This window comes from Lissotriton helveticus, chromosome 9 (genome assembly GCF_964261635.1).
Source record: "Lissotriton helveticus chromosome 9, aLisHel1.1, whole genome shotgun sequence".
Taxonomy (NCBI): Eukaryota; Metazoa; Chordata; class Amphibia; order Caudata; family Salamandridae; genus Lissotriton; species Lissotriton helveticus.
In genome coordinates, this window is record NC_136070.1 from 7,825,984 (window position 1) to 7,838,261 (window position 12,278).

The window sequence follows — 12,278 nt, forward strand, 5'->3', positions numbered from 1 at the left end:
TGCAGAACCACCACGATACATTGAAGAGCCTGACCCCCCTTTTTGTGTAAAAGGAACTTAAAGAACTGTTTGGGAATAACACTAAACAAAGATTGCTTATGGCTAAGAAAGAACTGTGGCAACTTAACCTAAAGAGTAACTGGAACCTGCATTTGAAGTAACCAAGACTGTATTTACAAGCCTGCTTGAAATTTATATAAAGAAAATATATTTTTACAAATACAGTTTGGTGTCATTGTGTGGTGGGTTGGTTGTGACGGTGTAATATTGCAAATGTTTAACCCTATGTGCCCCAGAGATTAGCCAAAGACTGCTTAAGCCACACTACCTAGAGGGTAAGCAGAGGTTGTCTTGAAGGTAACCCTCAGCCCTGACGGGGAAGAGAGAGTCCCTGCTTGTCGCCAGTGCTGCACTGCGCCAACTAGAGACTCCCCCTTCCTACACCCACAGTCTCATTGACTCTTCCCAAAAGGTGGCTGGGAAGGTGATTCTGGGGAGGGTCCTTCAATGGGCTGATGACCACAAGATACTGTCTGACTTCCAGGCGGGATTCCGTTCAGGTACTGGGGCGATCGAACAGGCCTTCAGGCTGATGCTCCTGTATTGGAAGGTGGTGGTGCTGGGCAAGGGCAGTCTTTATCTGGCCTTTATTGACCTGAAGACTGCCTTTGACCTAGTACCTAGGGAGGAGCTATGGAGGGTTCTGCAGGGGCTAGGGCTGCCCCCTATATCCTGTTGCTATTGATTAAACTTCATACAGACAATTATGCACAGGTGCGGTGGGGCACGAATGGGGAGAAAACCAATAGGATCCCGGTGTGTAGGGGCGTCCGCCAGGGATGTGTGCTGGCTCCCACACTATTCTCATTGTATGTGAATGGTGTGGTAGAGCACCTGCTTAAAGAACCAGCAGATGCTCCGTCCCTGGCGGGCACTCGGATCCCCACCCTGCTCTTTGCCGACGACACCCTTCTCATCGCAAAGACACCCTGGGGTCTCCAAAAGCTCCTCAATCGCTTCCAGGAGTTCTGCTCTCTCAGGGGCTTGACGATCAATGTAGACAAGACCAAATTCCTGACTATGAACCCTCCTAAAAAGCTAGGGCCCCCACGGTTCTAAATGCCGTTCCCCTGGAGAGGGTCAGGGAGTTCGATTACTTGGGGATCCGCCTTAGTAACTCCATGAGCTGGTCCCCACACATTCAAAAGATGCTGCTCAGCCACAGTAGGGTGACTGGTGTCCTACTCAGGGAACATCACTCAGCCTCTAGATACTGCATTTCCCCGGTTATAGACATTTATAAAGCTAGAGGGGTTACTGCCGCCCTGTATGGGGCGGAGTTGTGGGGCACCTCAAACCTTGAGGTATTAGATAAAGCGGAAAGAAAATTCCTGAAAGAACTTTTGGAACTCCCTCTGAGCACACCCACAGTCCCGGTGCTTCTCGACTTGGGCTGCAGATCAATTGCGGACCAGGCACGTCTCCGGCCCTTGCTCTTGTGGGCTCGCTTGTGGAGGGTCCCTGAGCTAGCCTCATATGCAGCAGGCTTGTCGGAGGTGATTGCCATGGAGAGTTGGCATCGAATTAAATGGCTAAGGGATGTCAAGAGCCTATTGGGGGAGCTGGGTCTGGAAGACTCTTGGGTTACTCGTTTTGCTCCTCCCAAAGCCACCCTGAAGAAACTTTACTGGGAGTGGGTATCGTCCAAACTCATTGGCAATCCTCGTCACTGCAAATCGACCGCAGCATTCCTAAGAATCAAAGATGTGGTTGCATATGAGCCTTATCTGGACCTTATCTCTATCCCACTGGATAGGGCTCTCTACTTTAAGCTTAGAGTGGGTACCTTACCTCTAGGCAACCTGGTGTCCAGGTGGAAATCATCTTCCGAGTCCTCGCCCTTCTGTGCTCTGTGTTCGACACGGGTGGAGACGGTGGCACACATTCTTTTTGAATGCCCGGACTATTGTGCTCCAAGGAGGCGTTGGCTTACACCATTGTGCAGACTTTTAGGTACACGACAGCATTTGGTGGCCCACCGCATCTTATTGACTGACACATCTTCCCCCTTTGTCTGTGGTGTTTCAAAGTTTTTAATATGGGTATGGGTGATTCGTTCCAAAAGGCTTTCTATTTCAATGTAATTCTTTTTTTAACTATTTATTGTAATAACTTTGACTGTTTTATTCCTTTTAATCTACAATGTATTTTATTCCTGGCCTTGTGAATGCATTTTAAATGTATGTACTGCTTTTAAGATATTTATGTATCGAAATAAAGCATATATCACTCACACTACCACCCAGGATATGCATCCCAGGAAGTGCACTGCCAAGATTCCCAACCCCAGGATGTGCACACCAGGATTTGAAATACCCAGAATATGCAATGCACCCCAAGCATGTTCATCACCCAAAATGTGCGCTACCCAGGATATGCACCCCCAGGATGTGAACTCCCCACGATGTGCGTTACCCAAGAAATACACTATCCAGTGTGTGAACCCACCTGGCTTCAGAGAGTCAAACCCACATTATTAGGATCTATGAAGTAAAACAGCTAGGATGACATCTCAGGCTCCACAGCTGGAAGTAAAGTTTTAAACACACTACACTCTGAGAGCCTTTGAATTACTGGCCCCAGCCCTGGCCCCCTCTGACCCACCCACAGGAGCTCTGGTCAGACTGGACACCTGCAGGAAGGACTTGTAAACACTAGGGGTGAGCAAACTTCCTGTCATTTGATTTCACATAATTATGCAAAACTTGGGGAGAATTACGTGTAATTATGCAAAATGCAAATCTGCATTTAGCGCTATTTTTAAGCGTTAGCGTTTTGTAGCGAGGACTTATTTCACGCAAAAGAAATAGTGTGAAAAACACAAGTGCCGTGAACAATAGCAACTCCCATTCTAGTTACGCGTGTTGTTCTGCCACACCTCTGCTATAATGTTGCTGTGCACTGAAGTGTCATTACACAACATGGCGTCATTTGGGAATATTGCATAACAACTGCTATGTGAGATTCCCATAATTACGTGAATTACGCCGGCGTAATTTACATTTTGCGCTTCCTCTTGGCCCCACCCTCCCCACTTCTGTGGACCTGAGTCCCTCTGATGGATGGTCATTGTTTCCTGAAGCTTCAACGTCACATGTGATGTTCCCTCGTACAGCAAGGACTTGGATTCAGTACAACATGGCAGAGCTAAATCAACAGACAACCAGGTCCGAAAGTATTCATTTTTTGCATAGCATGCTCTTCCTCTGTGATGCTCACAATGGTTGCTCCTGTGTTCCTAAAGGTAAGACCTTTTACTTGTATTACTGACAGTAAGACCCAGTACGCGTGTTCCTGAAGGTAAGACTAAGTACCCATGCTAACAGTAAGTACATTTTCCTGTGTTGCTGACAGTAAGACAGTCTTCCTGTGTTGCTGACAGTAAGCCCATCTTCCTGTGTTGCTGACAGTAAGCCCCTCTTTCTGTGTTGCTGACAGTAAGCCCTCTTCCCTCTTCCTGTGTTGCTGACAGTTAGCCTTTCTTCCTGTGTGGCTGACAGTAAGCCCCTCTTTCTGCGTTGCTGACAGTAAGCCCCTCTTCCCTCTTCCTGTGTTGCTGACAGTAAGCCCCTCTTCCTGTGTGGCTGACAGTAAACCGCTCTTCCTGTGTTGCTGACAGTAAACCCCTCTTCCTGTGTTGCTGACAGTAAGCCCTTCATCCTGTGTGGCTGACATTAAGCCACTCTTCCTGTGCTGCTGACAGTAAGTACCTCTTCCTGTGTTGCTGACAGTAAGCCCCTCTTCCCTCTTCCTGTGCTGCTGACAGAAAGGCCCTCTTCCTGTGTTGCTGTCAGTGAGCCCTTCTTCCTGTGTTGGTGACAGTAAGCCCCTCTTCCTGTGTTGCTGACAGTAGCCCCTCTTCCCTCTTCCTGTGTTGCTGACAGTAAGCCCCTCTTCCTGTGTTGCTGATAGGAAGCCCCTGTGTTGCTGACAGTAAGCCCCTCTTCTTGTGTTGCTGACAGTAAGCCCCTCCTCCCTCTTCCTGTGTTGCTGAAAGTAAGCCCCTCTTCCTGTGTTGCTGATAGGAAGCCCCTGTGTTGCTGACAGTAAGCCCCTCTTCCTGTGTTGCTGACAGGAAGCCCCTCTTCCTGTGTTGCTGACAGTAAGCCCCTCTTCCTGTGTTGCTGACAGGAAGCCCCTCTTCCTGTGTTGCTGACAGGAAGCCCCCTCGTCTTGTATGTCTGACAGGAAGCCCCTCTTCCTGTGTTGCTGACAGTAAGCCCCTCTTCCATCTTCCTGTGTTGCTGACAGTAAGCCCCTCTTCCCTCTTCCTGTGTTGCTGACAGGAAACCCCTCTTCCTGTGTTGCTGACAGTAAGCCCCTCTTCCTTTGTTGCTGACAGGAAGCCCCTCTTCCTTTGTTGCTGTGTTAGACCCTCTTCCTGTGTTGCTGACAGTAAGCCCCTCTTCCCTCTTCCTGTGTTGCTGAAAGTAAGCCCCTCTTCCTGTGTTGCTGAGGGTAAGCCCCTCTTCCTGTGTTGCTGACAGGAAACCCCTCTTTCTGTGTTGCTGAGAGTAAGCCCCTCTTCCTGTGTTGCTGAGGGTAACCCCTCTTCCTGTGTTGCTGACAGGAAACCCCTCTTCTTGTGTTTCTGACAGTAAGCCCCTTTTCCCTCGTCCTGTGTTGATGACAGTAAGCCCCTCTTCCAGTGTTGCTGACAGTAAGCCCCTCTTCCTGTGTTGCTGACAGGAAGCCCCTCTTCCTGTGTTGCTGTCAGTAAGCCCCTCTTCCTGTGTTGCTGACAGTAAGTCCCTCTTCCTGTGTTTCTGACAGTAAGCCCCTCTTCCCTCTTCCTGTGTTGCTGAAAGTAATTCCCTCTTCCTGTGTTGCTGAGGGTAAGCCCCTCTTCCTGTGTTGCTGACAGGAAACTCCTCTTCCTGTGTTGCTGAAAGTAAGCCCCTTTTCCTGTGTTGCTGAGGATAAACCCTTCTTCCTGTGTTGCTGACAGGAAGCCCCTCTTCCTGTGTTGCTGACAGTAAGCCCCTCTTCCCTCGTCCTGTGTTGCTGACAGTAAGCCCCTCTTCCTGTGTTGCTGACAGGAAGCCCCTCTGCCTGTGTTGCTGACAGGAAGCCCCTCTTCCCTCTTTCTGTGTTGCTGACAGGAAGCCCCTCTTCCCTCTTCCTGTGTTGATGACAGGAAGCCCCTCTTTATGTGTTGCTGACAGTAAGCCCCTCTTCCTGTGTTGCTGACAGGAAGCCCCTTTTCCTGTGTTGCTATCAGTAAGCCCCATTTCTTGTGTTGCTGACAGTAAGCCCCTCTTCCCTCTTCCTGTGTTGCTGAAAGTAAGCCCCTCTTCCTGTGAAGCTGAGGGTTAGCCCCTCTTCCTATGTTGCTGACAGGGAACCCATCTTCATGTGTTGTAGAGAGTAAGCCCCTCTTCCCTCATTCTGTGTTGCTGACAGTAAGCCCCTCTTCCTGTGCTGCTGACTGTAACCCCTCTTCCTGTGTTGCTGACAGTAAGCCTTTCTTCCTGTGTTGCTGACAGTAAGCCCCTCTTCCCTCTTCCTCTGTTGCTGACAGTAAGCCCCTCTTCCTTCGATGCTGACAGGAAGCCCCTCTTCCTGTGTTGCTGACAGTAAGACCCTCTTCCTGTGTTGCTGACAGGAAGCCCCTCTTCCTGTGTTGCTGACAGTAAGACCCTCTTCCTGTGTTGCTGACAGTAGGACTCTATTTCTGTGTTGCTGACAGTAAGTACATTTGCCTGTGTTGTTGACAGTAAGACCCCACTTTCTGTGTTGCTGACAGTAAGTACATGTTCCTGTGTTGCTGACAGTTATGTTCTTGTCCTAAGTTGCTCACAGTCAAGCCCTTTCCCCCCTGGTTCCTATGACGGGTACTTCTCAGGTTCCGCGTGGTACTCACCGGAGGTTCTTGTCAATGTTCTCGGCCTTGATCTCCTCCATGAGCCTCCGGCTGTATTTGGGGTCCCCATCCTGACTCATCCGTTGTACCCAATCAGGGAGGTCCGGAGCGATGGCAAACCTCCCGATGACGAGTCCAATCACGAACACGGTGACGACAGCAAAGGTGGCGGCAACAACCTTAATGAGGGTGGCCATATCCTCCTGAAGGTCAGACTTTACACACACGCCACAGCAGGGAGTGCTTGAGAACACCAGGGGACCACTGGAAGGAGTCTGTCCACACCAAGCTGTATCAACACAACATCAGGAGAACGTTAAACCACCAACCACACCAGGCTCTGCCAACACTGCCCCAAAAATACCATCGTACATCCTTTCAAAGCAGGCAGTGCCAACTCACAACCAAGGAAACCTTCAACGAGCCATACACAACAGCCTGTGAGAACACAACATCAGGAGAACGTTAACCCATCACCCACACCAGGCTCTGCCAACACCACCCAAGAGATACCATCTCACATCCTTTCAAAGCACGCAGTGCCAACTCACAACCAAGGAAACATTAAAGCCACTATACACACCAGCCTGTATCAACACAACATCAGGAGAACGTTAAACCACCACCCACACCAGGCTCTGCCAACACCGCCCCAGAGATAGCATCTCACATCCATTCAAAGCCACCGGCAGTGCCAAGTCATAACCAATAAACCTTCAAGCCACTATACACACCAGCCTGTATCAACACAACATCAGGAGAACGTTAAACCACCAACCACTCCAGCCTCTGCCAACACCACCCCAGAGATACCATTGTGTATCCTTTCAAAGCCGCCAGCAGTGCCAACTTACAACCAAGAAATCCTTCAAGCCACTATAAATGAAATACCAGCATTTGTAAAGCGCACAGCTATCTGTGTCCCGGCACTGGGGGCCGTCGGGAAGATTAAGCAAGCGATTGCTCAGAGTCACATGGTGCTGGGCTGACCTACCGCCGGCACCGGGGATCGAACTGTGAACCCTGTGGTCCGGAGTCAGGCACCCGGGCTACTGTGCCACGGATGTATGACATCACAACGCATGCTTTTACTCCGCATGCCATTACAACGCAGTTTTTACAATGCAAGTCGTTACAACGACTTGCGTTGGGGGGCGCTGGATAGTGGAATAGTTTAATTTTCTATTCCAACTCCAGTTCCAGGGGATAGTAGGGAAGGTGTTGGATAGAAAATTAAACTATTCCCTATCCTACAGCGCCCTCCAGCGCAAGTCGGTGTAACGACTTGCGTTGTTATAGCTGCGTCGTAATGGTAGTGCGGGGTAAAAGTTGCGTTGTAATGGATGTCCCCCTGTGCCACACCTCTTCCACACACCTGCCTGTGTGCACACAATCTCAGGAGACCGGTCACCTTCTGACGGTGACAACCTTGCAAACACAACAGCAGGGACACCATCAGTTTTCGGCTCACTCTGGGTGTTGCGCCAGTGAAGTGAAGAGACAAGTAGAGATGTCTTCAGCACCAGAGACATTCAAACTCCTGCTTATAAAGTCTGCACCGGTGCAACGCCAGGGACTGGTTCAGGGTTCTGTTGATACCAAGCTGTGCCAACGTGAAGCTGAACAAACCTTGCCCTCTGCACAAACCAGGCCACAGCAGAAGAGGACCAGGGGAACTTCAAACATGTGTCAACACCAGACGTGGCCAAACCCATGCCAAGATCTGCAGACTTCTGCCCACTCGAGGCTGCCAGATCACAACACTAAGCAAACCTCAACCCTCTGCTCACACACACTGTAGCATCACCAGTGTGGGTGCGGGGAACCCCTAAACCTTACACCCCAAAGACACCTCAACAGCACGCCCACAGATGGGTGGATCGGGACATTAAACATTAATTTTATGAGGCAATATGTCCCAGGATAAGGTGCAAACCTGCACATCAAAGATACAGTTAATTAAGGAAGGACCCGCTCATTCAGTGAGTTACAGGGCGGAATTCAGATTTTAAACAGATTTGTTACATTTGAAAGGCAACAGTACAGTATATTTGGAATGCAGGGGCTCAAAATCATTGCCATGAAGGCTCTCAGCAATAAGACAATGGATGTTGGACTTGGCCCTTTTGGCAGGTTCACCCCTGAACTTTTTGCATTGAACTCTGAGATAAGTATAGTGATTTCTGGTCCTTGTGCACTTTAGCACTGTGGCGCAGTGTAAAGTGCGTGCGCTCTCTGAGTGCATGTGTGAGATTGGCCTGCCCTCCCATAGGAATGCATGGGGGATATGAGTGAACATGGTAATTCCTAATGTGTGGGGAGTGCAGGGTCGAGTTTGGTATGTGCGGACTCGTGTGATTAAATGCTGAGCGATGATGTGCGCGGATTTATTGTGTCTGGTGTGGAAGTGCCACTTCTAGAAGTTGGCATGTCTGTGTAATAAATGTGAAATGACTGTCTGGCTTGTGATTGGCTGGAGCTGGCTGGTGTGACTGGCTCCAGGAGTCAGGATAGGTCTGCCCGGTGGTGAATAGAGAGATTGACAGCCAGATGGGTGGGAGGAGTGCACCTGGGACCTGAATAGGGCTGGGCTTTCCCTACACAATGCTGGCTCCGCCCTCTGTAGTGCGACTGATGTCCCTGGCCTGTCCTGTGAATAGGGAGAGGGGCTGAGCACAACAAAGTGCTCAGGAACCAGTGCATCTGGTTCGCCACTTGCCTGTACCTTTGGAGACAAAGGAAATGTCTGTATAAAAGAGAGGCTGTGACCTCCTGTAAAATGTTTTTGTGTCCTGATACTTGAATCTACCAGGGGCGTGCTGCTGCTAGGGACCAGGGGAAGGGTTGCCTGCCTGGGCCCTGCCCATCCCCTGGATGCTGGAGGAATTTCCTTGTGGGGAGCTGCTTGCTCCATCTTTGCTGTCCAGGACTCCTTGGGACCCTGGTTGCTCCAGTTACCCTGTTGGACTGAGTTCTTTCGCCCCTAGCGCCTGGGAAGCGCTTTATTTTTAAAATACACTGTCATTGAGGGAGCCTACCCCTCCTTGCTGCAATTATTATTGGCAGCGCGATGCTGCCCTTTTCCATGAGGAGATTCCCTTGGTGTGGGGATCCCCCTGAAATGGCTCCCCTGCGGGTGCCCACCCGCTGATTTAATTATTTTTATTTACGGGGGCCCACCCTGTTTATAGGAGCCTTAACAGGTGCCCACCTTGTTTCTACTTTTATTTTATGCTTCGAGGGTGCTCACCCCTAGTTATGGCCCCCGAAACAGTGATGGCGCCGCCGCCGCGTCAAACCGGAAGTCAGGCGGCCGGGCGCCTGGAGCGGGGTGGGACATCCGCTTTCTTCCAGGAAGTCCCGCCCGCTGCCGCCGAGAAGAAGGAAGCAAAGCCGGCCGAGTCATGGACTCCCGCGGCTCCCAGGATTTAGGGAGAGCCCCGGGGCCGCCAGCAACACAGCACCAGTGTTGCGGGGCTCCCATGCAGGGGAGGGAGCCCCGGAGACAGAGAGCCCCGCCCGCACCGCCGACCAGAGGAGTCCTGCCGAGCCGGTGAGTGGGGCCCCCTGTGTTTATTTTTGAAGAGGAGGGTGTCAGGGCACATTGCCAGTGCCCGCCCCTCCACTCCTGCAGGTGCTGTCGTCGCTCCGGCCGACCATTGTTTGGGGGCATTGCAGAGGGTAGAGCAGCCTCGGTTGGCAGCGGGCCGCTCCCCCAGCGGGCAGCATTGTTTCTCAAGCCCATGAGGCTCAAAGGGGGCAATTAGTATCTAGAGCCCACGAGGCTCCACGCACATGGGGGGCACTTTAGAGGGTAGAGGGGCCCCTGTTGGTAGCTGGCCGCTCCCACGTTCCCCGAGCCCAGATGGCTCCCACGAGGCACCATTATTTTTAAGAGACTAGAGGGCTCCTGGGGACACATTGTTTTAGAGCCTAAAGGGGGCTCCAACGATGGGCAAGTGTTTATTTCTAGAGCCAGAGTGCTCCCATGTGCACAGTTTTGCTCCTTAGGGCCAGTGAGGGCCCATGTCACACGTTTGAGTCTACAGCTGCCCAGCAAGTAGTGGGCAGCTGCACCGTTTAGGTTTTCCTTCCTAGGGACATGTCTCTGGACTCAGGAGTGAGTTGTACTCCTTCGCCCCTACCTTGGCCTTCCACAGCTGCGCAGCACTTAGGGCCAGCTGCAGCGTTTAGGCCCTGTACTTGTCCTCAGCTGCCCAGCAAGTAGTGGGCAGCTGCTACGTTTAGGTGTTGGCACAGTGGCGCAACCTGGAACCTAATGTGATTTATGTGCTGAGGACATGTACTGTGTGTAGTATGTTTTGCGCACCCTGTCTTGATGCCTCTAGATATGGTTTATGCCTAGGAGGTTGTTTTACCTAGTATAGTTATGCTAGTGAGTTCATGGTTCCCAGTGTGATATTTGCCTACGGTGTTTAGGATTGCGTAGGGTGTATTTACCTTTTACCAGTGGTTACTGGTTGTGTGCTACATTTGCTATTTGGTGCTACAATTATTCTATGTTCTAAGTGCTATTCCTACAAAGTGCTATTTCTATCAAAGTGCTAGTTCTAAAAGTGCTTATTCCAGACAGTGGTCCATGTGGCTCTGTCCTGTGTATATACTCCCCTGTAAATTCTGCGCGTGCCAGTGGCACAGTGTAAATTGTGTGTTTATTATCTAATGTGTTTGGTATAATACAAAGGCTATTTTTATATATAAACCTTGTGTGGAGTTTCCTTTGTGGTGGGCCTTGGGTGTTGCTGCTGGGTGCACGTGCAAACGCTTTACACATTGCCTCTGGGATAGGCCTGACTACTCGTGCCAAGCTACCAAGGGGGTGAGCAGGGGTTACCTTTGGCGGGTGACTTCCTTGCCCTGACTAGAGTGGTGGTTTCTGCCTGGCTTTGGCGCAAGCCTTAGCCAACCGGAAATCCCCATTTCTAACAATGGAGAATAAGAGGCAGAACCAAAAATGTCCCAAGCCCCGGATGAGCAGGAAAGTCAGTGAGAAATCAGACAGCCTGCCTAGGAGCCTCGGAAAGGAGACCCGGCTCACCCCCAAATTCAAAGGATTTTATGAGAAATCTTCTCCTGGACAATCATTGAAAGTGAAAAATCGATGTGGTGTGAGCAAGAGAAATACCATTTTAGCAAATCAGACATTGCATTCACAGGCGTCATACAGCACTAGCTCACTCCATATATATGGATCAGCCCCCTCTATTTCAAGTTCAAGTTCAAGAAATACTTTATTCGGTTCAATTTACAAAAACCATAAAAGTACACAAACATGAAAAAATGGTCCACAAGTCAACAGTGATAAAATACAGCATAAAAAGGAAGGGAGTACCCATTAAGATATGCAGCACGTGGTGAAAAGAGTTTAAAAACAACAGTATATACAACAATCAGTAAAAAAACTCATTATGAGAAATTGTAAATTTAAAAAGACTTGATTCAAGTAACAATGGTCGACATTTATAAGGAGTCATCTAGGACCAAGTGATCTTTTTGCTGAGTCTCAGCGCTATGGGTAAAAATTTAGCCACGTTATAGATTTCCCAAATTTCTGCTAAAAGTTGAAGGTACAACAAAGCTGGCTTAACTTGCCTAAATCCTTTCCCTTTTAACAAGGGTATAATGAACTTTTTCCTAATGCCTTTAAAGTGCTCACAGAAAAACTAAAAGTGAACAGTATCCATGATCGAACAACCGTCACATTTGCACAGATCTAGGTCTGTACCCCTGGTCCAGCCAGGGCGGCCAGAAATTAATAAGTGGATCTTGTTCAATCGGAACTTAGTTAAAAGATACCTGTGGTTGGAGTTGTTAACAACCTTAAGGTAAAGTTCCGGATCTTGGCCAGAGGAAACAATCAGTTGATGGGTCCTGACAGAGGGCTTTAACAGCTCCCTGCCTTCTCTGTCCATTCCTATGTTCAACAAAAAAGTGTTTTTGACTCATTTCAAATCACCTTTCACCAGACTCGAAGGTTTGTTAAACAATTCAGGCAGACCCAACTTCTCGCACATTTGTTGTACATATTTCAGCCAAGGGATCTTTTCCCAGTGATCTAGCATTAGGCAGTCTTTTAAGATTAAGCCCCCTCTATTTATAACACTTCCTCTTTGTAAAGCGCGAACATATCACCCCTTTAAGGGTTTCAAGGTGCTCAGGCGTTCAGGGTCTAATGGTGCTGAGCTGAGGTGCTTCGGGCGCCGGGATCGAACCGTGAACCCTGCGATCTGGAGTCAGCTGCTCTGGCTGCTGCGCCACACCACTCCTCTGAGCGCGTGTCCTCAAGCTGGTTACAAAAACCCACTGTGCATGATGTGTTACCGCGAGCACGCGG

General features: G+C 49.8%; 1 protein-coding gene across 2 annotated transcripts in view; it reads right to left on the reverse strand.

Annotated features, from left to right (window-relative positions):
- The window catches only part of LOC144780850 (putative N-acetylated-alpha-linked acidic dipeptidase), a 375,697-nt gene that overhangs the window by 356,587 nt on the left and 6,832 nt on the right, over window positions 1-12,278 (reverse strand). For both annotated transcript variants that reach the window (XM_078659346.1, XM_078659347.1), the window contains exon 2: window positions 5,924-6,212. In XM_078659346.1, the coding sequence (XP_078515472.1) occupies window positions 5,924-6,120 (197 nt within the window). In that variant the 5' untranslated portion in view covers window positions 6,121-6,212. The remainder of the gene's footprint in view (window positions 1-5,923; window positions 6,213-12,278) is intronic.